Consider the following 24,126-nt stretch of genomic DNA (forward strand, 5'->3'; position numbering starts at 1 on the left):
TGCAGGTGATGCACTTGGTTTTTTTAGGTTCTTTTGGGGGGGGGGGCAGCAAAAATTGCCTCATATGCATAAAAATTGATATAAAGCATGGCATCTGAAAATCTGTATCAATATCTTACATCTAATAGTATCTCTTACTCTCAAAGGATCCCAAGTGTTTTGCAAAAATAAACTGATATACAAACTATACATAGATTTCTTTATCCACCACTGAAATGCAGCTACATCTAGGTTGGAACACTGGAGCTGTTTAACAACACACAGAAATACAAACAAGTGTAGGTCAGTAAGTGAGAAATATTGTATCCATCTGAAACTGCAGGGGGAATTCAGGGAGGGATATTGTAACTCCCAGCATTGAAATATGGCCAGGACACTGGGATTAACCCTTCCACAACTCTTGCAAACTGGCCATGGAATCTTTAATGATGCCAGATAGCCAATGGGACGGGTTCCCCCCAGGGTGCCACCTGGAACTGGGGTACCACTGAGCCCTCTGACCCACCAGCCTGGGCTCCCATTCACACTGTACGGCTGTGACAAGTTGCAAAGCCCTCCAGCCTGCACTTTCACCAGCATTCACATGGGTAGGGACATGCCCAGCTGCAGTTACACTCAGGCTCTCTAACCATCAGCTTCCCAGCCTAGGATCCCACAGCAGTACCATCCTGCCTTGGTCAAATCTGGCCAGTATATGGGTTTAATACTGGGTCTGCCTCTCCCTCAATGTGGGGAGGACAATGCACACTTCTGGTAACCAAGCAGAGATTTTCCCCAAGCATGCCAGTCAAAGTTTACTGGTTTATATTAAAACAAAACAAGTTTATTAACTACAAAAGATAGATTTTAAGTGATCATAAGTGATAGCAAACAGATCAAAGCAGATTACCTAGCTAATAAACAAAAACGCAAACTAAGCTTAATATAGTAAATCAGGGGTGGGCAAACTTTTTGGCATGCTTTGGCATGTGGAGGGCCACATCGGGGTTGCAAAAGTGTATGGAGGGCCGCCTCCCCAAACAGCCTGGCCCCCCTCAGAACCCCTGACCCATCCAACCCCACCCCTGCTCCTTGTCCCCTGAACGCCCCCTCCCGAGACCCTCTGACCCTAACCACTCCCTTGGGACCCCATCCCCTATCCAACCCTCCCTGCTCCCTGCCCCTGACTGCCCTGACCCCTAGCCACACCTCCAACCCCTGACAGGCCCCCCAGGACTCCCACGCTTATCCAACCCCCCCATCCAACTTCCCCAGAACCTCCCCCCCATCCAACCGCCCCCTGCTCCCTGACTGCCCCCTGGGACCTCCTGCCCCTTATCCAACCCCCTGGCCTCCTTACCATGCCACTGAGAGCAGCATGTTCGGCAGCCGCACCGCTCGGCCAGAGCCAGACATGCTGTCATGCTGCCCTGCAGGAGCGTGCAGCCCTGGCGCCAAGAGCGATGCCCGCGTGGCGGCATAACTGCAGGGGAGGGGAGACAGCCGGGGAGGGGCCGGGGGGCTAGCCTCCTCGGCCGGGAGCTCAGGGGCAGGAAGGACGGTCCCGCTGGCCGGATGTGGCCCGCGGGCCATAGTTTGCCCACGTCTGTACTAAATAGATTGATTATGAATAGCAGCTTCTCACCTTAACTGATGGTATACTCAGACTGGTAGATTCTTGAGGCACCAGCTACACTTGCTTTGCAGCCTGGAATCCCCAGGTGTTTCACACACAGGGTATAAATCCCTTTAGCCTGAGTCCAGCACTTCCCGCAGCTCAGTCTTTGTTCCTCAGGTGTTTCCAGGTGTCCTCTTGTGTGGGGAGTGAAGAACCACATATGATGTCACTCCCTGCCTTATATAGCTTTTACATATGGCGGGAACCCTTTGTTCCAAAGCTTGGTTCCCAGACCAGTTTGTGGAAGAATACTGACATCCCAAGATAGTCTCTTTTGGTCACATGTTCTTGTAGAGTCATAGCAGCCATCACTCACAGGCTGTCTGTAGCATTCTCAGAAAGGCTCACCAGGTGGCCTTAGGAGAAACTTATCCCCCTATTGTTTTTCCTAATGGCCCATTACCTTGAATAGGCCCTTCACCACCTACTACCTAGACTGAAAGCATCTTGTCTTGTGGGCGTTACCCAGGTGTAACTACATTTGAAGTACAGATACATAGGCCTAGTCTACACTACCAAGTTTTGTCGCCAAAACTGCCCTTTGTCGACCAAAACAGTGAGTACACACTGTGAGGTGACTTTTGTTGGGAAAATGCCCGGTTTTGGTGACAAAATACATCCACCCTCAAGAGAGACTTACGTCTTTTTCCTCTATATTTTTGTTGACAAAGTGCCAGTATAGACACCACGCTTGACTTCATGGCTTTTATTGGCCTCCAGGAGGTGTCCCACTATGCCCATCCTAACTGCTCTGGCCAGCAGTTTGAACTCCACTGCCCGGCAGCCAGGTAAACAACCATTCACCCCTCCCCCTGAGAAGCCCTGGGAATTTTTGAAATTCCATTTCCTGTTGGCTCATCGCATCTGTCCAGATGACCATGGCGGGTTATTGCAGCAAACACTCTCCCGCTTGGACCACTGCAGAGCTGTTGGAACTGCTCAGTTTATGGGGAGAGGAGGCTGTGCAGTCCCAGCTGCGCTTGAGCCGTAGGAATTGGGATACCTAGGGGCAGATTTTTCGAGGCTTGTGTGAAAAGGGCTATGATCGGGACATGCTGCAGTGCACAGCGAAGATAAAGGAGCTGAGGCAGGTGTACCATAAGGCGAGGGAGGCAAGTCATCGCTCAGGTGCTTCACCTAAGGCCTGCCGTTTCTCTCAGGAGCTGGATGCTATCTTTGCTGGCGACCCCACCTCCATCGCCAAGAGCCTCATGGATACTCTGGAAGGCACAGAGATGGCAGAAAGAGGACCTAACCCACAGGATGAAGTTATTGATGAAGAGGTGGAGTTATATGAGGATGTGCAGCTCCTGACGGGGTCGCCCAATGGGGCAGGCAGCCAGGAACTGTTTTCCACTGCAGAGGTGTCCAGCCAGTCTCAGCAGTTGCTCTCCGGGGAGCAAGAAGTAGAAGATGAGACCCCTGGTAAATGGCTGTGGCTTGTGTCGTATGGAGGTGGGTTCAGGGCATAGAAATGTGGGAGGCTGGCTGTGTTTCTGGGAGCTGGACATTTCTGTGTGTAGTTAATCAGTACAGCGGAACAGGGTGTTGATGCACACCGAGATCTCACGGGAAATCTCCAGGAAAGTGTCCTGGAGGTACTCGGTAACCCTCTGCCAAAGGTTCTGTGGCAGGGCTGCTTTGTTCCTTCCCCCATATTAGGAAACTTTCCCATGCCATTCGGCAATCACTTGTGCAGGGACCAAAGCGGCACATACGCAAGCAGCATAGGGAGCAGGGCAAAAGCCACAAGAATGGAGTAGATGTACCCTCATTTCCTTACTTACCCTTACCAGTGAGAAGTCTGCTAAAATGACCCCCGCCTGTGAAAAAGTGTGGGAGAATTTTAGAATTTGTTCCCTAGAATGCTGTACCACGACCCTTACAAAGAGGGTGTGAGTGTGTGCTCTTTTCCCCATGTGGAGCATCCCCCTGTCCCCACAACACTCACCATGCTTTGGGTGTTTGCAGAGATGTGTGCCTGGCTAGGGTCAGTGAGAACGTGATGACAAAGTTGTAAAAGGTGTATTTAATTGAAATGTTTCAATGCTGTGCATGAATTTAACAATCCTGCTTCTTTGCATTGTCCCCTGTGATTCACCAGATGTGGCCTTCAGGAACACCCCACGAACCCCGGTCAGCGTGCCTTTAATCTGCCAAAGGCACATTAAACTGTCATCCAGCACCTACTAAGCCTTTTGTTGAACCGCTCCTTACTGCTGTCCCATGTAAGGTTTCATGAGCTATAGCTGTAAGGGATCACTATGGGCGGTGACACGGTCAGGCCAGATGGCTACAGAAGAGCAATCCTATTGGGATCTGGGAAGTGCTAAAGGATCCCCCCCCCCAGCCTAAGAGGGGGATCCACAGGACCTGGACACCAAATGATTATGTGGGACAACAAATGAAATAACAGGGACAGGAGTATGGTCAAAGGGTCAAAGGAAGGGAACCAGACGGGGAAACCGAGCAGAGAGATACAGAAGAGTGATAGAAGGCAGATATATTAGTCCCAGATTAAGTAGATCTCTGTTCTCTGGGTAAGGTAACGGGGGCAGTTCCAGAACAAGCAGGAACTTGCTGAACCAGTTAAGGCAGGCGGGCTAGTTAGGACACCTAGAGCCAATTAAGAAGAAGCTGCTAGAACAATTAGGACAGGCTGGCTAATCAGGGCACCTGGGTTTAAAAAGGACCTCAATTCAGTTAGGTGAGGGTGCGTAAGGAGCTGGGAGAGAGAGGACGTGCTGCTGGAGGACTGAGGAGTACAAGCATTATCAGACACCAGGAGGAAGGTCCTATGGTGAGGATAAAGAAGGTGTTGGAGGGAGGCCATGGGGAAGTAGTCCAGGGAGTTGTAGCTGTCGCACAGCTGTTACAGGAGGCAGTCTAGACAGCTAGAATCCACAGGGCCCTGGGCTGAAACCCGGAGTAGAGGGCAGGTCTGGGTTGCCCACAAACGTCCCAACTCCTGATCAGACACAGGAAGAGTTGACCTAGACTGTGGGTTCTACCAGAGGGGGTCTCTGGGCTGTTCCCTGACCCACATGGTGGATCAGCAGAGACTGCGGGGATTGTTATTCTCCTTTTCCCCATGCTGGCCAATGATGAGGTTATCTGAGTGAACGGCAGATTTGAGCCACGAAAGTGGCCAAACTGAGTTCTGCTGTGAATCTCTGAGGTGAGCAAATCCGTCAATAAGCACAGGACCCACCAAGGTAGAGGAGAAACTTTGTCACAGGGCATTTCAGCATCCCCCACTGTAATCTTCTGTTTAGGAAAGAAAGTCCCCACTTGCAGCTTTCTGTACAGGCTGGTGTTCCTGAAGATGCGTGCGTCATGCACCTTCCCAGACCACCCTGCATTGATGTCAGTGAAATGCCCACAGTGATCCACAAGCGCCTGCAACATCATGGAGAAGTACCCCTTCCTATTGATGTACTCTGTTGCAAGGTAGTCTGGTGCCAAAATGGGCACGTGTGTGCTATCTATCACCCCTCCACAATTTGGGAAACCCATTTCTGCAAAGTCGTCCACTATTTCACGCACATTTCCCAGAGTCACGGTCCTTCGTAGCAGGATGCAACTTACTGCCCTGCACACTTGCATTAACGCAGCCCCAAAGGTCGACTTCTCCACTCCAAATTGATTTGCGACTGACCAGTAGCAGTCTGGAGTCACCAGCTTCCACACAGCGATTGCCACACGCTTCTCTACCAAGAGGGCAGCTCTCATTCTGGTGTCCGTGAGCCACAGGTCGGGCAAGCTCCGCACACAGTTCCAGGAAGGTGGCTTTCCGAGTCTGAACATTCTGTAGCCACTGCTAATCATCCCACACCTGCATGACGATACAATCCCACCATTCAGAGCTTGTTTCCCAATCCCAAAAGTTCAATGGTCTAGCCTATGCACCTGCTCTGTAAATGCCAAAAACCATCTAAAGTTGCAGAATGTCGGATGCCTGCAAGTCTTCCTCAGTTAGGAACTTCATGATTAACTGCACTGCCGTCCACAAAGTCTTCATGACAATTAACAGAGCATAGGAGAGCAGGGCGGGATCCATCCCTTCTCACAAAAATGCCGGGTGCACAGCAAAGAAGGGCTGTTGCAAAAATGTTGTGAAAGAAAGCCAGAAGCCCATGGAGTGCTGGGACAGAAAGCAATGCATCATGAGACATTTAGCCCTGTCCCAAGATCCGCTCTGTGGTCCCATAACACCTAGTGACAGAAGCTGTCCAGCTGGACTGTGGGATAGGTACCCACAGTGCATTGATCACGCTGTCGATGATGGTGCCCCCATGGTGGACGTGATCTGCCGACAGAGGGAGCAAGTGTGAACATGAAATTGCGATTTTTATTATGTTGACTTTTGGGTGTCAACAGCACTTTTGTCGACACAAATAGTATAGATATGGCCTTTGTCAGTATTTATAATTTCAGATACAAAAATGATACATGCATACAAAGAGGATAATCATATTCAGCATATCACAACCTTTTCAATGACACCTTACATGACCCATCTTACATAAAATGCATTATAATTATGTCATAATCATATCATAATATCACTGTGAAGAATATGGGGTGCAGTGTCACAGCCAGGACCTTAGTTTTACCTCTCATCAGAAAGATGGTACCTCCAGCAGCAAAATGCTCCTACACCATGGTGACTGAGAAAGAACAGTGAATAACCAATACCATTTCTGACAGCACCAAGCTCTTCATTAAAGGTCTCTCTTGCTTATTATCTGCTCCACTTGTGAGGTCTGGTAGGCTCAAAGCAAAAGCTGGTATGGCGGCAGGCATATATCAACTAACCATTTTAGATAACACAATGATCTATAAGATCTCAGCAGAAGCACTTCCATATCTCTCTGCTTGTCAGGGATATTGCTCTGGTCCTAAGAGTGGCAGAATCTTTTGCTTCACTCTTATGAATAAGCAGTGAGAAACTTCCGAGAAGCACAGATACCGATGTCCAGCCATCAATATATAAAACTGTAGCACAACAAGATGGATGAAGGTAAGAAAAGGGAAAGTCTCTGGATAGAATGCACACAATACATCCTCTCAATTCAGTAAAAGCACAGCCACATGCTGTTAATCTCTTGACAAGTATTACTGCAGCATAAAAGACATTAAGGTCTATAAACGGCAGTGATGTTTCCAGTTCAGTCTTGGGCTTGGTGTCACACATACAAAATTCCAAGTAATAATCAACCCTTCCCCCATCTTGTATTCTGAGAATTTCCTGTTCCCTGAGTTTTTCTTTGGAAAGCTAACTCACATCTGTAGTTCATCAGCCAGAGCTGGGAAACTAATGAAGACCAGATGCAGTGGAAGAGTGATCAGAGCCCAAGAATGTGCTCTCTTCTTCTGTTTCAAGGGGCACATGCTTATCCATGAAACACATTAATAAATCAGACATGATCTGCCTCTGTGCTACAGACTGGCCCCAAGACTCAGACCATTTAAACAGTGTATGGATGGTGCAATGACTTTAATCCCCCCTCTCCATGTAACTGGGTACAAGTTTTACTGCACAATTATTGTTTCAATTTTTCTCTTACATACTTGATCCTTTCAGAAGCTATTTTTCAACAGTGCTGTGGTTATGACAAGTTCCTATTAAACTAATGTCATGACATTAATCCTTTTGCTGCTGTATATATTTCAACAGCCACTTTATATGAAAGCCCAAATCAAATAGAATGCCAACCTGGAAGTTCTAGAGATGTATATTTGTTAAAATGTACTTCACCACAAAAATCTCTCTGAAATCAGGGAACACATCTCTCTGTAATACATGAGAACACAACATTTTTGTTCTTACCACTAATTTCTTTGCCAGCAGAAAATTGACATTTCCCTTCACCTTGGGTCCCTGCATTGAGTCAAATAAGCTACTGAGCATTTTACTTTCAAAGACTCCTTTATGATCCTAAAGGGGGAGTTCCCTGCCGAGATCTCTTGAAGTCTGTAGAACAGCTATACTCCATTTCAGTGAGACTCACAAATCCAAACACAGGTTCTTCTCTTTATCCCTATCCTGCTCCCACTGAAGTCAACTGAAACCTCCTGTTGACTTCAAGTGCAGGATCATGTCTTTAATTAACATTGCTAGTTAGGACAGACAACTATCCCAGGCTAGATTTCAGCAATCTTCTGAAGCAGATTCTAGATCATTTTTAAACTGAGATGTTCTCTTTTGACTAGTAGGCAAGCAGAAGCACTTCCATTAACTGGGAGTGGAGAGAGAGAAGCACCCTTCATTAAGGTGTGACAAAGCAGCTGTGAAAAGTAGTCAAGCTGTGTGGTTCTTCTGTATCTGTGACACGATGGAAATTATTCTTAAAACTGCAGCTGAATGAAGACTGGATATATCAGAGAAGACAGATTCTGCTTCCACTTCGGGAAGATGACCTCCCTGACAGCACTTCACATTACAGTGTGTGAGAGTGGTTGCAGTGGACATTAAAGACACGTGTACCAGTTAAATGTAAAAGTCTAAGTAAGGAAAGTCAGTTTCATTTCTAAACTTGGGAACTAAAAACCCTGAATGAAGGCAATGATTATGCATTCAGTTCCTTTATACCATCTATTCAGGTTCTCAACAGTTCATAACTGTCTAAGTCAGCCAGCTGGGAATAGAATGGATGTACAATTCTAGTGTTGAAGTGTTTACGGTGTGGTAAGCTTGATAGTAAACAGTGTCTGGGCTTGCTTACACAAACCCTGTAAGACACTGAAGCCTCGCCCTTTCCTTAAACTTTCCTTCATTGCCTACGTGCTGCTTTTGGGGTGTTTTCATGAAAAGGAAAAGGATGGGATGAAGCAGGTGCTTTTTCCTAAGGAAAATTAAGAACATCTACTGCTATTTTTCAAATGTTAGTTACGTGTGTTTGCTTGGAATTACAGTATTTTAAAGCCACACCAAAAAATAAAGCAATGTTAATGCTGTGACTTTGACCCACAACAGCAGGAAACTCTGATTGGAAGCTGAAATCCATTCTTAACTCTGACTCATATCTGATAGGGCATGCAAAATCAGCCACTGGACCAAGGATCCCTTTAGGGGCCCAAATCAGCTGCAGTACTTAGACATGACACCCTGAGACAGAGTGACCATTTCAACCTTAACGTTATGACTCCTGTGGATTTAATGCTGATTCTTAAGAGTGATATGTAAATCTTTTTTTTTTAAAAAAAAGTACATTAGTATTACCCCCTGTTGTGAATATTACGGCACAGTAGGTGAGTTTCAGCTGAGAGTGAAGTTAGTCACAACCTTTATATTTTGTTCTTCTTACACCTCTCGCTCCTAGTATAATAGATTTGAAAAATGATACTTGTAGGTTTAAAAAACAAAACAAAACAAAAAACCTTTTAGATGAACTCGGTACAGTAGGACTAAAATGCAACAAGAACCCCAATCCCATAATGCACTTTGAGCATGTGAATAGCCACACTCACTTCCGGGTGACTACTCACTGTAAGGTTTCAGAGTAACAGCCGTGTTAGTCTGTATTCGCAAAAAGAAAAGGAGTACTTGTGGCACCTTAGAGACTAACCAATTTATTTGAGCATGAGCTTTCGTGAGCTCATGCTCAAATAAATTGGTTAGTCTCTAAGGTGCCACAAGTACTCCTTTTCTTTTTACTCACTGTAAAAGTTTGGAAAGGGTCTGGCAGTTGGAACACACCTTCCACACTCCTACAAGAACCCTAAAGGATCGAAATTCTTAAGAGCTAGGGTTGTTCCTGTACAGCCTTGCCCAATGGAAGCATAAGAGCCACAAGGGCAAATCCTGTGTATGTGGAATCTTTCAAGGAGGAATATTGGTGTGCCAGCAACAGCCAGTTATTATTGCTATTTATACACAGGCATAGGTGTTACATACCCTGAGCTACTTTGGTCTGCAAATGCCTAGCAGAACTCAGTGTCTCTTCAAAACTGTTATTTTGCTTCTATGATTGTGCTCGTATTTGGAATTTTACTAATTTACAGACTTGGATGTTGTGATTGTTTGCCAAAACCAAATCTTTTAACAGGATTATACTCTATCTAAATAAATGTAAAAGGCAGGTAAGTAATATGTTTTGACTGTCCCCAAATTAATAAGGAGGGGAATTCAGCACATTAGTAACTCAGGCTATGTCAACACTACAGCTTATGTTGGTATAATTTATGTCGCTCAGGGGGATGAATAAATAAAGCTCTCTCCCATCGGCTTAAATTAGAGAGTTTACAGTGGCTCTGAAAATAAGGTTAATATACTAACTTACATTTACATATTGGTTTCCGTTCAGAAGGATCTCAAAATGCTGTATAAACTCAAAGTGAAATGCAAACTATAAACAGGGATCATTTAACTCACCTCTGAACTTAAACTATCTCTGGGTGGAACACAACAGCTGTTTAACTGCAGACAGGAACACCAAACAACAATTTATGGCAGGAAGTGAGGAAATCTTATCTAATTGAAATGCCATGATTAGTGCAAGTTATTAATGTGATGAATTGCTCCTCATACTTTGTTATTTGGGGCATATTAGTTGAGTGGTGTGGTGAAACTTACAGTGCTACTGCACTATCCAATCTATGGTTAAATACATATAAATGTATGTCTCCCATCACCACGATATCTGAATCCCTCGCACTCATTAATTAATGTATTCCCATAACCCCTGTGAAGTCAGGTAGTATTATGATTCCTGTTATGCAGATGGGGAACTGATGCACCACGAGACTAAGTGATTTGACCAAGGTCATACAGGAAACTTGAGGCAGAGATGAGAAATGAACGCAGATCTTGAGTCACAGTCTAGTGCCTTAACCTCAAGATCGTCACCTCTCCTTGGGGACACGCCAAAGTCTAGCACCTGTCATGAGAAATGTTCAGTTTTTTAAAACTGTTTTTAATTTAGAAGAGTGATGGGATGTTCCTAAACTAAATAATTTGTGTGAAGAGCAGAAGTGGAAGATTTAAAATGGTTGGACTGGTTGTGTTCAGCTATCTTATAATTAAATGCATTGCTAATATAAGACATGGCTGACAGAGGACACATTATATACATTCAAATTACAAACTCATGAAAATAGGAGTCTATAAAAACCTGGCCGATCACTTTGGGTATGTCTACACTGCAATGAAAGGCCGATAGCATAGCTGCAGCTGGCCTGGGTCAGCTTACTCAGGCTTGGGGGGATGGAAAGAGGCTCGGGCTGTCGGGCTACAAATTGCAGTGTAGCTGTTCGGACCAGGGCTGAAGCCTGGGCTCTGAGACCCTGCAAGGAGAGAGTCTCTGAGCCCAAACACTGACATTGCAAATTTTGGCCCATAGCATGAGCCCACAAGCCCAACTCAACTGCAGGCTCTGAGACTCAGTGCCACAATTTTTTTTATTGCAGTGTAGACATACCATTTAAGTCTGAAAGACCATACTTTTTTAAATGTCAGTGGACTCCACTATCAAAGTCAGCCATGAATACACCACTAACACCTTTAGCTCATTCTTCTTAATCAATCAAGCATTTTTAAGTACCAGTAGCTTGAACTGATAAGCCTTATTTCCTTCTTTCTGAGATATTTACAGGCCCTCAATCACTGCGTATTTAAGGGACAAGTATTTCCATCCTCTCTCAGTAAAAAGCTTAGAGAATAACATAGAAGAGTTGTCTGTGAGGGAACATTCAGCTGTTAGTTCTAACTTCTTGTGCCAACAGTGATCTGAGATGCAGTGCCTGAGGGAGGGGTAACATAAAGCTTTGCCTCCTTGGTAATGTTGCATTGGCTTTAATTTAACTTGTTTTTTAAACCAGTTTAGTTAAGCTGCTGCAAACCCCTGGGTGGACACTTATTTTGGTTTAGCTTTAACCCTATTTCCAATTAATCTAAGTTAAACCAAAAAAACCTGCTCTTCAACTAAAATAAGAACCTTCACTTGGTGTTTGCACTGGTTTAACTAAATCAGTTTAAATTCATACCTGAGGACTTGTCTATAAGAGAAAGGCGTACTGGTTTAATCTAAGGTTTTCTTCTTCACAAGTTTATTTATTAAACTGTTCTGGAATGATGACCAATTCCTTATCTCTGAACATCAGGCCCTGCTAGTTTTATACAATTCTTTCATGGATACGAGACCATTGTGATCACCTAGTCTGACTTCCTATACAACACAGGTACTAGGACTTCCCTGAATTAATCCATTTGAACTAGAGCATACATTTTAGAAAAACATCAAATTTTGGTTTTAAAATTCCCAGTGATGGAGAATCTACCATAACCTTTGGTAAATTGTTCCAGTGGTTAATTACCCTTACTGTTAGACACTGGCACCTTATTTCTAGCCTAAATTTATCTAGCTTCAACTACTTGTCATTTGATCATGTTATACCTTTATCTGCTAGACTGAAGAGCCCTCTATTATCAAATTTCTGTTCTTCATGTAGGTACTTCTAAACAGTGGTCAAAACACCTGTGAACCTTCTCTTCGATAACATAAATAGATTGAGCTTCTTCCTCACATCTTTCACTGTAAGGCATGTTTTCCAATAATTAATAATTCTTATGGCTATTTTCTGAATTCTTTCCAATTTTTTGACATCCTTCTTGAAATGTGGACACCAGAACTAGACACGGTATTTCAGTAGCAGTCACACCAGTGCCAAATACAGAAATAATAACAACCTCCCTACTTCTACTCGACATTCCTGTTTATAAATCCAAAGATTACAATAGCACTTTTAGCTACAGTATTTAACTGGAAGCTCACATTCAGCAGATTATACCCCCCAGTCTTTTCAGAATCACTGCTTCCAAGTACTGAGTCCCCCAGCCTCAAAATATGGCCTGCATTCTTGGTTCCAATATGTAAGACTTTACATTTGGCTGTATTGAAACACATATTGTTTGCTTGCACCCAACTTATCAAGTTATCCAGATTGCTTAGTATCGTCCTTATTTACCACTGCACCAACTTTTGAGTTATCTGCCAATCTGTTCAGTAATGATTTCTGTTTTTTTACAGGTTATTGATAAAACATGTTAAATAGCACAGGGTAAAGAACTTATTGCTGTGGGATCCCACTAGAAACATACCCAACTCAATGATGATTCTGTTTGCAATTGCATTTTAAGACCTATCTGTCAAACAGCTTTTAATCCATTTAATTCAGATAACTCTCCTCAATACACACATAGTCCCAAGGCTGGTGTGCACACTTAGCTTGCTATGCTGCAGTTAGTTCTACATTTGTATGTGAAAACTGTCACAACACTAAGGCTATGTCTACACTAGAGGCCTTACAACAGCACAGCTGTACCGATGCAGCTGCGCTGCTGTAAGATCTCTCTTGTAGCGGCTCTATGCCAACGGGAGAGCTCTCTCCCGATGACATAATTAAATTACCCCCCCCAATAAGCAGCAGTAGCTATGTCAGCAGGAGAAGCTTTCCTGCCGACATAGAGTTGTGCACAATACCACTTATGCTGGAGAAATTTATGTCACTCAGGGGTGTGTTTTTTCAGACCCCTGAGCAACATAAGTTTTGCCGACATAAGTGGCAGCGCAGACATGGCAATAACGTCCACAGAGTCTGAAGGGGGTTCACCAGATTTCCCAGCAGAGCCACAAGGGGGCAAAGCAAGTCAGGACTGGGGTGTCAGCCCTGCACAGGCAGAATGCATTAGAGCAGTGGTTCTCAACCTGTTCCATACTGCGACATCCCCCACTTTTCCATTCCAGAACCACCTCAGAACACCCTGTCTGTCCATGATCTCCCTCTCTTCCACAACAGGTCAAGGTCTGTGTGGTCTCAAACCCAACATGCATCCGATGAAGTGAGCTGTATCTCACGAAAGCTTATGCTCAAATAAATTGGTTAGTCTCTAAGGTGCCACAAGTCCTCCTTTTCTTTTTGCGAATACAGACTAACACGGCTGCTACTCTGAATTCTGATACAGTTTGCTTTCAATATAAAACATTAAGAAAGCCCTCAATGCTCCACTGCATTTGCCTCTGCAGAGTTGACATTATGGTTGAATTTATGGGTTTGTTTTTTGTTTGGGGCAGTGCTCACTGATTTGTTTCTTGTGATCCCTTCAGGTGCACAAACGGATCCAAATCCCTTCTGTCCCACAGCATCATGCTTCTCTGGCTGACTGGTTGGTTTGGTTACTATTCTTTCTGGGAGGGAAAGAAAAGGAGAAGGAGGGGGGACACTGGAAGGAGGTGAGAGAAGAAGGGGGGACTAGGTTTTTAGAAGTCTCCATAATGTTTTCCTTTCAGGAAACACATCCTGTTAACGTTTGACTGCGGTGGCAGTAGCTCTGTTTGTTGCAGTCGGCTACGCCCTGAGGCTCACCAAAAACAGCCACAAAAACAACCATTTCCTCTCTGTTGAGAGACAGAGGGGGAGGAAAAAAACCCACTTCCTCACAACAGAGTTTCTGCTCTCCAGCCCTCTTTCACTCGCTGCTCTGACAGTGTAAGAGAAACCGGAGAGGAGCAGATTCCTCAGGATACTCCAAACTTCCAGAGCACCTTTGGGATGAAGACATTCACTTCAAATTTGGCTTGGATTTTAGAATGAAGTTTCCCTCTGTTTGTGGGATGTTCTGAGTTTTGTGGCTGAAAAGGCTTTCAGAGGTGCTACTTCATGACTCTTATGTGAGTCTCTTTCTCCTCTTGCAGCTGCATTCTGAAGAGTTGAGGCATTGTGTCTGCAAGCATTTCAGTCTGTTTTCCCAGGAACAACCCAGGTTTTCCCACTTCAAGACTGGATACTCTCTGGCTTTGCCTTGTCCCACAAGGAATGGACCTCCCTGTTCTTCAGTTCATCACCAGACTGGCTTTGCTCATCCAGGTACAGGAAGGTGGATAAGGCACAGCTTGGAAGGACAGAGACCTGCAAGCTCTTCTTTGCACTTGTATTTTATGGAATTCTTCTACCTACCTGACTGTGTTCTTATCTGCTTGGTCAGAAACACCTTAGGAGTCGACTTTGAGAATGAACGGTGATGTTCTCTAGCCCCCCATAACATCCTACTGCAGCTGCCTCCTATTTCAAGTCCTACTTCAATGTGCTGCAGCTCATCAGGACCTTGGATCTTCTGCAAATAGACACTGGCAGCAGTCAACAGTCAGATATGACTGTCCAGAAACTGGTAGCCACAGCTGTGTTGGTAGCCCTGGTCTCACTTATTCTTAACAATGCAGCTGCCTTTACTCCCAATTGGGTATACCAGACCCTGGAGGACGGGCGTAAGCGCAGTGTGGGGCTGTGGAAGATGTGCTGGCTGGCAGAGAAGGGGAGAGGAGGTGCAGGCACGGGCACCAGACATGGGCAAGGGGAGGAGCGAGAGTGTGAATCCCTGGGCTGGGGTTCAGAGTCAGCTGGGTTCCAGGAATCTCGTAGCACTGTCAAACGTAAGTCCCATGTTTTGTCTTCTGTGCTTACTTTGGATTATGATTTCTATAGCACCACTGGTGTGCATGGCACTGTACAGACAAAGTCCCTGCCCAGAGGAGCTTACAGTCTAATAAGACTGAGAGGACTGAAACTGAGATGTGCTGAGCACCTGCTGAAGTCAAAGGGAGTTGTGGGGTTCTCAGCTCCTCTCAAGATCAGGCCCCAAATAAACAAGAATGAGGCCAGTTATAAACAAGTCAATAGAAAGTGATGGGCTCTAGAATAAGTATAATATATCTCACTATCAAGCTTATATGAGACTGGGAAAAAAGCGGGCAAAAAGTGCACTAGGAATAATACATCTGGGAACCACAAGTCTAGACCTTTGAGACACATCTCCAGTAGCTTCTCTTGTGCTTCTCCCCGTGCCGTACCTATTCAACGATAACACTCTGCTGCAAGCTCAAACTGTCCTTCTAAACACAGCAAAACCTTGACCAGGTAGTGGTGGTGGGGACTGGTTTTTTTTTTTTTTAAAGTATTTAACTAATAAGAATTCAAAAAGAAATAGGCAGAGTCTCCAGATACAGACAATGAGTAATACCGGTTTTCATCCTTACTTGTTTTCTACTGAGGAGAGAAAAAAAGATCATAAGATCCTGGGTGGATTAAAAAATATAAAATGGAGAAGGGTTGTGGTGAAGGAAATATTTATTGTTCTTGGTGGAAAAACAGACGGTAAATACTCTGCAAGGGGAACATCCAAATCACTAAATACCACATTCTTGTAAATTCATAGACTCCCCATGGGATGGATAGAATATATATGGGTTAAACTGTGGTGGGAGCTATTTAAAAGTTTTGGCTAAAACAGAATTTACAAGCCAACTTGCAGAACAGTACCAGCATTATCTGAAAAATCAAGAGTGCAGTTCATTAATCATATTTACAACATTAAGGGCTGGATCCTGCTCTCACTTAAGATATGAAAGTAAGATTGGGCTCAATCAGCAACATTCAACTCTGCTACAACTGCTACAGCTAAGCTGCTGACAGAGCTTCACTGCAAGCTTCTGTTTTCAGCAGTTCACTTACCTGTGAGTACTGGGTCTGGAATAAAATTTGATAAACAAACATTCAGAACAGGAGTGCTTTGGGTCTGTTCATTTTTTAAGACAAATTAAACAGTAATTTAATTGCATCCTCCAGTGACAGAAATGAAAAGTGTGAACAGCTGTAAAATTGGTATCACATCCCCTACCTCACAGGATTGTCTATAGGCTTTGTTAATGTTTGATTCATGTTTGAAGTGATTTAAGGTCCTTGAAAGGTGTAATTAAGTACAAAGTACTGTTATTACTAAAAGAAGAAAAATAGATGCAGGGGATTTCAGATGAGTTTTTTAATGTTTTAAAATGCATATAGAGTTAATCTAGTCCAGAATATGGACTGTTGCATTGGCCTTTTCCATGCTTTTTGGGAATTAAAATAAGAAAATGAAGAAGGACTTTTGTTTGTCTTGCAGAACAATGCTTTCCTGTGCACAGACACTTTTTTTTTCAAAAAAATATTCATACTTTTTTAGCACATGTGCCAAGTGTGAGCCTGTACAGACATCACCCACAAATGAAATACTCCTGAGCTGTTAAAAAACCAGAGACCTGATTTCTTTTTAAATTCTGATCCTTAATGATGTCATAGAACTAGTTACAAAAGTAATATGCCTATCTGTAATTACACCACTAGAATCATTGCACTCCATCAGGTTCACAATCTAAGCTACATCTCCAAAAGAGCACACACAGTTTTTTTAAAAGTGGACATTTTGCACACAAGAGCATTTGGCACACATGGCATTTTGAAATCACATGCAAATTAGCATGTGAATGTCTTGTTCTGCACCATTCAGAAAATGGATGGCCCTAAAAAACTTTCATATAAGCATCAGTTCCACTGAGGAATTTTGTGAGCACCAATTTCTCACCTATTAAAGCAAATCTTGACTAAGAATGTCTAGAGTTCAGAAAAGTGCATAAATTATAGCAGGAATAAGTCTAATCATTCATTTTACTTGCAAAGAAGCATCCCCAATGGTTTGAATTTAAATAAGGTCCCATAAGACTAAAGAATAAATTTCTTTATCTCACAGGGAGCAAGTTTTAGATAAAAAGATCATTTTGAATCTCTATAAAGGGATGTTTTTAAAAAAGGTCATGCAAATCTAATGGTAAAAACTGCCTCATAAGAAATCTTGTAAGCAACAGTCTTACTGAATACATTCAAGACAAAGATGCTTTTCTGAGGACCTCATAGTCACGATGGGCCTGGTTCTGCATTCATTACACAACAGGCTCTGTATTTGTTTTTATGTTGCTATAGAGTACAGCTCTAACAGCAATGTATGTATTGTTCTAGTAAGATATGATAATATTCTCATCTGTTAACTATAGATAAATCACAGACACATACACACAAACACACTGATCAACCTCTGAATGAGTAAATTCAGTCCTTAAAAGTGAAGATGTGGTTTAAAGTTTAATACTTTGGATGTATGAGCAAAATTACAATCATCCAAATTAAACTGCATTTCAGTGCCATTTGAAGGCTGACAAATAGAAAACATATGGGTCTGTTTAAGTAATACAAAAAAGGTTACAGCTTCTCATATTTAAATTGATTTTTAATATATGTATTATTATTTCATATTTGGGGTTATTTTCCTTGCAAAACCTTTGAGAATGCGTGTTTACATATACTGACAACTTCCATTTCAATACTGCAGTATGTAACTAATAGCTAAGTGACTGAACTACTACAAGGTTGTCCAAATCAAACAGGGAAAAGTATGCAGTAATATGTATGTTCACAACACAAGAGCATGGCAAATTCTTCCAAAAACCAGGAGCCATTACAAGACTTTCAAAATATATTCCATTTTGCACAGCTGGAATTAAAATGTATGTGAATGTGTGTGAGAGTCTTTGGGTTAAGTTTAGAGGCAAGAGCAACAAGGGTGATGTCGTGGTGGGCGTTTGCTGTAGACCACCAGACCAGGAGGATGAGGTAGACAAGGCTTTCTTCGGACAACTAACAGAAATTTGCAGATCACAGGCCCTGGTTCTCATGGGGGACTTCAATCACCCTGACATCTCCTGGGAGAGCAATGCAGCAGTGCACAGACAATCCAGGAAGTTTTTGGAGAGTGTTGGGGACAACTTCCTGGTGCAAGTGCAGGAGGAACCAGCTAGGGGCTGTGCTCCTCTTGACCTGCTGCTCACAATAAGGGAAGAATTGGTAGGGGAAGTAGAAGTGGGTGGCAACCTGGGCAGCAGTGACCATGAGATGGTCGAGTTCAGGATCCTGACAAAAGGAAGAAAGGAGAGCAGCAGAATACAGACCCTGAACTTCAGAAAAGCAGGCTTTGACTCCCTCAGGGAACTGATGGGCAGGATCCCCTGGGATGCTAATATGAGGGGGAAAGGAGTCCAGGAGAGCTGGCTGTATTTTAAAGAAGCCTTATTAAGGGCCTAGGAATAAACCATCCCAACGTGCAGAAAGAATAGCAAATATGGCAGGCAACCAGCTTGGCTTAACAGAGAAATCTTCAGTGAGCTTAAACACAAAAAGGAAGCTTATAAGAAGTGGAAACTTGGACAGATGATGAGAGAGGAGCATGAAAATATTGCTCGCGCATGCAGGGGTGTAATCAGGAAGGCCAAAGCACAATCTGAGTTATAGCTAGCAAGGGATTTGAAGGGTAACAAGAAGGGTTTCTACAGACATGTTAGCAACAAGAAGAAGGTCAGAGAAAGTGTGGGACTCTTACTGAATGGGGGAGGCAATGTTGTGACAGATGATGTGGAAAAAGCTGAAGTACTCAATGCTTTTTTGCCTCCGTCTTCACAGACAAGGTCAGCTCCCAGACTGCTGCACTGGGCAGCATAGTGTGTGGAGGAGGTGAGCAGCCCTCAGTAGTGAAAGAACAGGTTAAGGACTATTTAGAAAAGCTGGACATGCACAAGTCCATGGGCCAGGATGCAACGCATCCAAGGGTGCTGACGGAGGTGGCTTATGTGATTGCAGAGCCATTGGCCATTATCTTTGAAAACTCGTGGTGATTGGGAGAGGTCCTGGACAATTGGAAAAAGGTAAATATAGTGCCCATCTTTAAAAAAGGGAAGAAGAAGAATCTAGAGAACTACAGACCAGTCAGCCTCACCTCAGTCCCCAGAAAAATCATGGAGCAGGTGCTCAAGGAATCCATTTTGAAGCACTTGGAGGAGAGGAAAATGATCAGAAACAGTCAAGATGGATTCACTAAGGGCAAGTCATGCCTGATCAACCTGATTGCCTTCTATGATGAGATAACTGGCTCTGTGGATATGGGGAAAGCAGTGGATGTGGTATACCTTGACTTTAGCAAAGCTTTTGATACAGTCTCCCACAGCATTCTTGCCAGCAAGTTAAAGAAGTATTGATTGGATGAATGGACCATAAGGTGTATAGAAAGCTGGCTAGATCATCGGGCTCATTGGGCTCAATGTCTAGTTGGCAGCTGGTATCAAGCGGAGTGCCCCAGGGGTCGGTCCTGGGACCGGTTCTGTTCAACATCTTCATTAATGATCTGGATGATGGGATCGATTGCACCCTCAGTAAGTTCGAGGATGACACTAAGGTGGGGGGAGAAGTAGATATGCTGGAGGGTAGGGATAGGGTCCAGAGTGACCTAGATAAATTGGAGGTTCAACAAGGACAAGTGCAGACTCCTGCACTTAGGTCGGAAGAATCCCATGCACTGCTACAGGCTGGGGACTGACTGGCTAAGCAGCAGTTCTGCAGAAAAGGACCTGGGGATCACAGTGGATGAGAACTGGATATGAATCAACAGTGTGCCCTTGTTGCCAAGAATGCTAACTGCATTAGTAGGAGCACTGCCAGCAGATCGAGGGAAGTGATTATTCCCCTCTATTCGGCACTATTGAGGTCACATCTGGAATGTTGCGTCCAGTTTTGGGCCCCCCCACTATAGAAAGGATGTGAACAAATTGGAGAGAGTCCAGCGGGGGGCAACGAAAATGGGGGGCTTATTTAGTCTGCGGAAGAGAAGAGTGAGGGGGGATTTGATAGCAGCTACCTGAAGGGGGGGTTCCAAAGAGAATGGAGCTCAGCTGTTCTCAGTGGTGGCAGATGACAGAACAAGAAGCAATGGTCTCAAGTGGCAGTAGCAGAGGTCTAGGTTGGATATTAGGAAAAACTATTTCACTAGGAAGGTGGTGAAGCACTGGAATGGGATACCGAGGGAGGTGCTGGAATCTCTATCTTTAGAGGTTTTTAAGGCCCGGCTTGACAAAGCTCTGGCTGGGATGATTTAGTTGGGGTTAGTCCTGCTTTGAGCAGGGGGTTGGACTAGATGACTTCCTGAGCTAAGTTCCCTGTAAGTTGTGTGACTGTGTGGCTGCACCGCAGCCTATTTAGCACTGCGCAGGTGATTCGGGAACCTGTCTGGGGACCTGCTGCAGCCAGGGGAGGGGCACCTCTCCCCCGGCCCCCACCTAGCTCAGCCCTCAACCTGCCGTGGGAGGGGGGCCCCTACCCCGGTCCCAACTCAGCCTGTACCCCGGACCTGCTGCAGACAGGGCAGCATGGCCAGAGTAGCCCGGGCTCTGCCACAGCTGGATCAGGCCCAGCCTGGCCTGGCCTCAGCGTGGACGGGGCGGCATGGCCCAGACCAGGTCTGCTGGGGCCAGGGGAGGGGCTCCTATCCTGCAGCCCCAACTCCAGAATTCCCATGGTGGGGAGAGAGGCTTCTCCCCCTCGCCCAGGTGTTGCTGCAGGGAGAGAGCACTGGGGGGAGTCCTCTCTCCCCGCCATAGCCCCAGAGCAGCCTCCTGCACCCCAGGCTCCTCATCCCCGGCACCACCTGAGAGGCTGCACCCTCAGCCAGAGCCCATGCCCAGCCCTGAGCCCCTCATCCCCAGCCCCATCCCAGAGCCCACACCCCCAGCTGGAGCCTTCACACCCCTGCACCCCAGCCCTCTGGCCGATCCCCTCATTCCCAGCCCCACCCCAGAGCCCACATACCCCTGCAACCCAATCCTCTGACCCAGCCCTGAGCCCCCTCCTGCACTCCGAACCCCTTTGCCCCACTCCCACCACATGAATTTTGTTATGTGCAGCAATATGTTACACATCATCTCCATATTGGTGCACATAACAAAATTCATTCCGCATATCGATGGGAAAAATTGGAAGGAACACTGCTCCTGAGGTCTCTTCCAACTCTAATTTTCGATGATTCTTTGAGAGACAGACGGTAAAGTGAGTTATGAGCAGGAATGTCAGTGCAGACTAAGTGAAAATAAAATCTTTGTGAATTGGAATGATTCTGAAATGGTGCAACACAACGATAAACCTGGGCAGTGTGGTTTTCTAAGAGACCATATTTTTTGCCTTGATCTTAACTAAACTCTTTGCTTATGGCCAAGGTTACAAGCATAGGTAGGAACACCAGTCTAAAGATCCCTAACACAGCCAAGCCTTAGGATTAGTAGTTCAAACTTAATGGTTTTGCCATAACACTGATCCTATCACTACTGAGAACTCAGATGGCACTTCCCATCTTCAAACCATTTTACAAACAATTAATTAATCTTCACAATGTTCCTGTGAGAAAAAGAAGTTAACTGACCTGTGAAAGATCACAGAGAGATTTAGTGTCAGAGCTGGGATTAGATCGCAAAAGATTCTTCCTCTCAGACCTGTGTTCAGATCACTATGGAGATAACCTATAAGTAATGTAGTAAGCCCCCACCCCCAGTATACTAGACAACCTGGACCCAACCTTCTTGGGCCCACTATAATGAGAAGTCTGGAACACATTGGAATAGGTATGGTATGCCCATATGAGAGAAGGTGGAGAGCAAAGGGCAGTGGGACAAATGGAATATCGACACCTTCCACATTGATGCCTGGCCCTATCAGGAAATTTATCACCATATGTCCTATACTTTTCCAGGGATACCTGAGCAGGAGGATCCTCACCACCACCCAAAAAAAAAAAAAAGAAAGGGGGCGGGCGGAATGTTAGGATATAGATATTCAGGCCTGTCTGCAAAGGCCTATACTTTAAGAATTTAGGTGTATTCTTATCACTTAGCTAGTTATAGAGGTACAACATAAGAATCAAAATCAGACTGCCTGTGTAAGGGCCTTCTCTCACTGTGTCAGTCTGAGCCCCTGTTCTTAAGATAAGGCCTTTGGCTAAGCAGTGGGAGCAGCCATAAGCTGGGAAGCGAACAGTCACGTCCTCACCAGTCACACTGAAATAAGGCAGTTTTGGGCTGTTAAAAAGGTGATCCAATCTATCACCTCCAGAGGAAGGGAAGAGCCTAGAAGATTTAAAGAAAACTTAGTTTGATAGCATCCTGTCTGACAAGAACTCACTTATCAATAGCTGGGGTGTGAAATCCTCATTTCTTCGTTGTTCTATCACTGTAGTCCCCACTTCCCTATTGTTTGTCTGTATAATCTCTGTCTGGTTCTGTGATTGTTTCTGTCTGCTATATAATTAATGTTGTTGGGAGTAAACCAATTAAGGTGGTGGGATATAATTGGTTAGATAATCATGTTACAATATGTTAGGACTGGTTAGTTAAATTTCAGTAAAATTATTGGTTAAGGTATAGCTAAGCAGAACTCAAGTTTTAATATATAGTCTGCAATCAATCAGGAAGTAAGGGGGGGGAACTGGAATCATGTTTTGCTAAGGAGGGCAATTGGAATCATGTTTTGCTGGGGGGCGGGGAGTGGGAACAGGAACTGGGAATGGGAACAGGGACACAGGCAAGGCTCTGTGGTGTCAGAGCTGGGAAGGGGGACACTGAGGAAGGAAACTGGAATCATTGCTTGCTGGAAGTTCAACCCAATAAACATTGAACTGTTTGCACCTTTGGACTTCGGGTATTGCTGCCCTCTGTTCATGCGAGGAGGACCAGGGAATGGGAGGGTGAAGGGATAAGCCCTGTAACATGATGTTCTCAGCCACAGGTTGGATGGAGCAGTGAGTGCCTTGCTTGTTCAACACTTATCATTGTGGCCATTTAATGATGGGCAGGACAGCTGGATATTGCAGTGATGATGGCCATAAAATAACTGGATGGATAGATCTAACTTACTCAGAAAGGTAAATCAGATTCAGTCGCTTCCTGTCCAAAGAATGTTAGCAACATTATGGCGCTTCAAGGATAGAGAGGGTGTAGAGAAGGGTATACTCTGTTTCATTCCTCAGGGCTCCAGAAGACAAAGAAAACCCCAGCAGTGGGAAGCTTTATTTCAAATACAGATGCACATATCAAGAGAGCATTTTTTATTGTAGTTCTTATGAGCAAGTATATCCAATGATGGGAAATGATACAATATCATGACATTCACAAGCGCTAACTATAAACACCTGTCCAGCCTCAATGTATGATTTACACAAGCACATTTTCACTATGAAATATGGGGATGATGTCAGGGCACAGCTCAGTGTGGGAATAAAACTGAAATCTGTTTACAGAGACAACAATTCAGACAACGTCAGTGTCCATTAGGAATGTCTCTGATGTTTCTGTTTTGACAGTTGCCAGGCATAGACTAGCAGCTGAAGACTATTTTAGACATCTATTACTTGCTCTGCCTACCATTGTACTGGGTGCATACAGACTGAGAAAGGAGGATCACAGTACTTTGTGAAGTCAGTATGTACCATACGATTAAAAGAAGTCAGGAGCTTCAGATTTATAAGGCTGTCTGAAGACTGAGATATTGTACTTAGACATCATGAGTTCATATGGTTGACAACATGTAGTGTCAAGGCCCAGATTTAGCTTCTGAATACAGTCAATATCTAAATAAGGGAAACTGTTAATGCAACATCAGGGAGCTAATCTTGCAAACCCTTACACATGCAAGTAGTCCTTAAGCATGCAAGTTCTGCCACTGAAGTCAGTACGACTCATGTGAGTAAGGATTTGCTAAAGTTGAAAATATAAAAGTCAATATTCATACTGTTA

The 24,126-nt window shown here is 44.5% G+C and overlaps 2 protein-coding genes across 2 annotated transcripts in view; one reads left to right on the forward strand and one right to left on the reverse strand.

Annotated features, from left to right (window-relative positions):
* Positions 1–24,126, reverse strand: part of IFT140 (intraflagellar transport 140) — a 253,776-nt gene that overhangs the window by 22,111 nt on the left and 207,539 nt on the right. The window lies entirely within an intron of this gene.
* Positions 13,790–24,126, forward strand: part of TMEM204 (transmembrane protein 204) — a 43,188-nt gene continuing 32,851 nt past the window's right edge. Inside the window, exons 1-2 of the mRNA XM_077828869.1 lie at positions 13,790–13,823; positions 14,353–15,087. Of these exons, the coding sequence (XP_077684995.1) occupies positions 14,808–15,087 (280 nt within the window). The 5' untranslated portion in view covers positions 13,790–13,823; positions 14,353–14,807. The remainder of the gene's footprint in view (positions 13,824–14,352; positions 15,088–24,126) is intronic.

The sequence above is a fragment of the Eretmochelys imbricata genome, chromosome 10 (assembly GCF_965152235.1).
Source record: "Eretmochelys imbricata isolate rEreImb1 chromosome 10, rEreImb1.hap1, whole genome shotgun sequence".
In the NCBI taxonomy this organism is placed as follows: domain Eukaryota; kingdom Metazoa; phylum Chordata; order Testudines; family Cheloniidae; genus Eretmochelys; species Eretmochelys imbricata.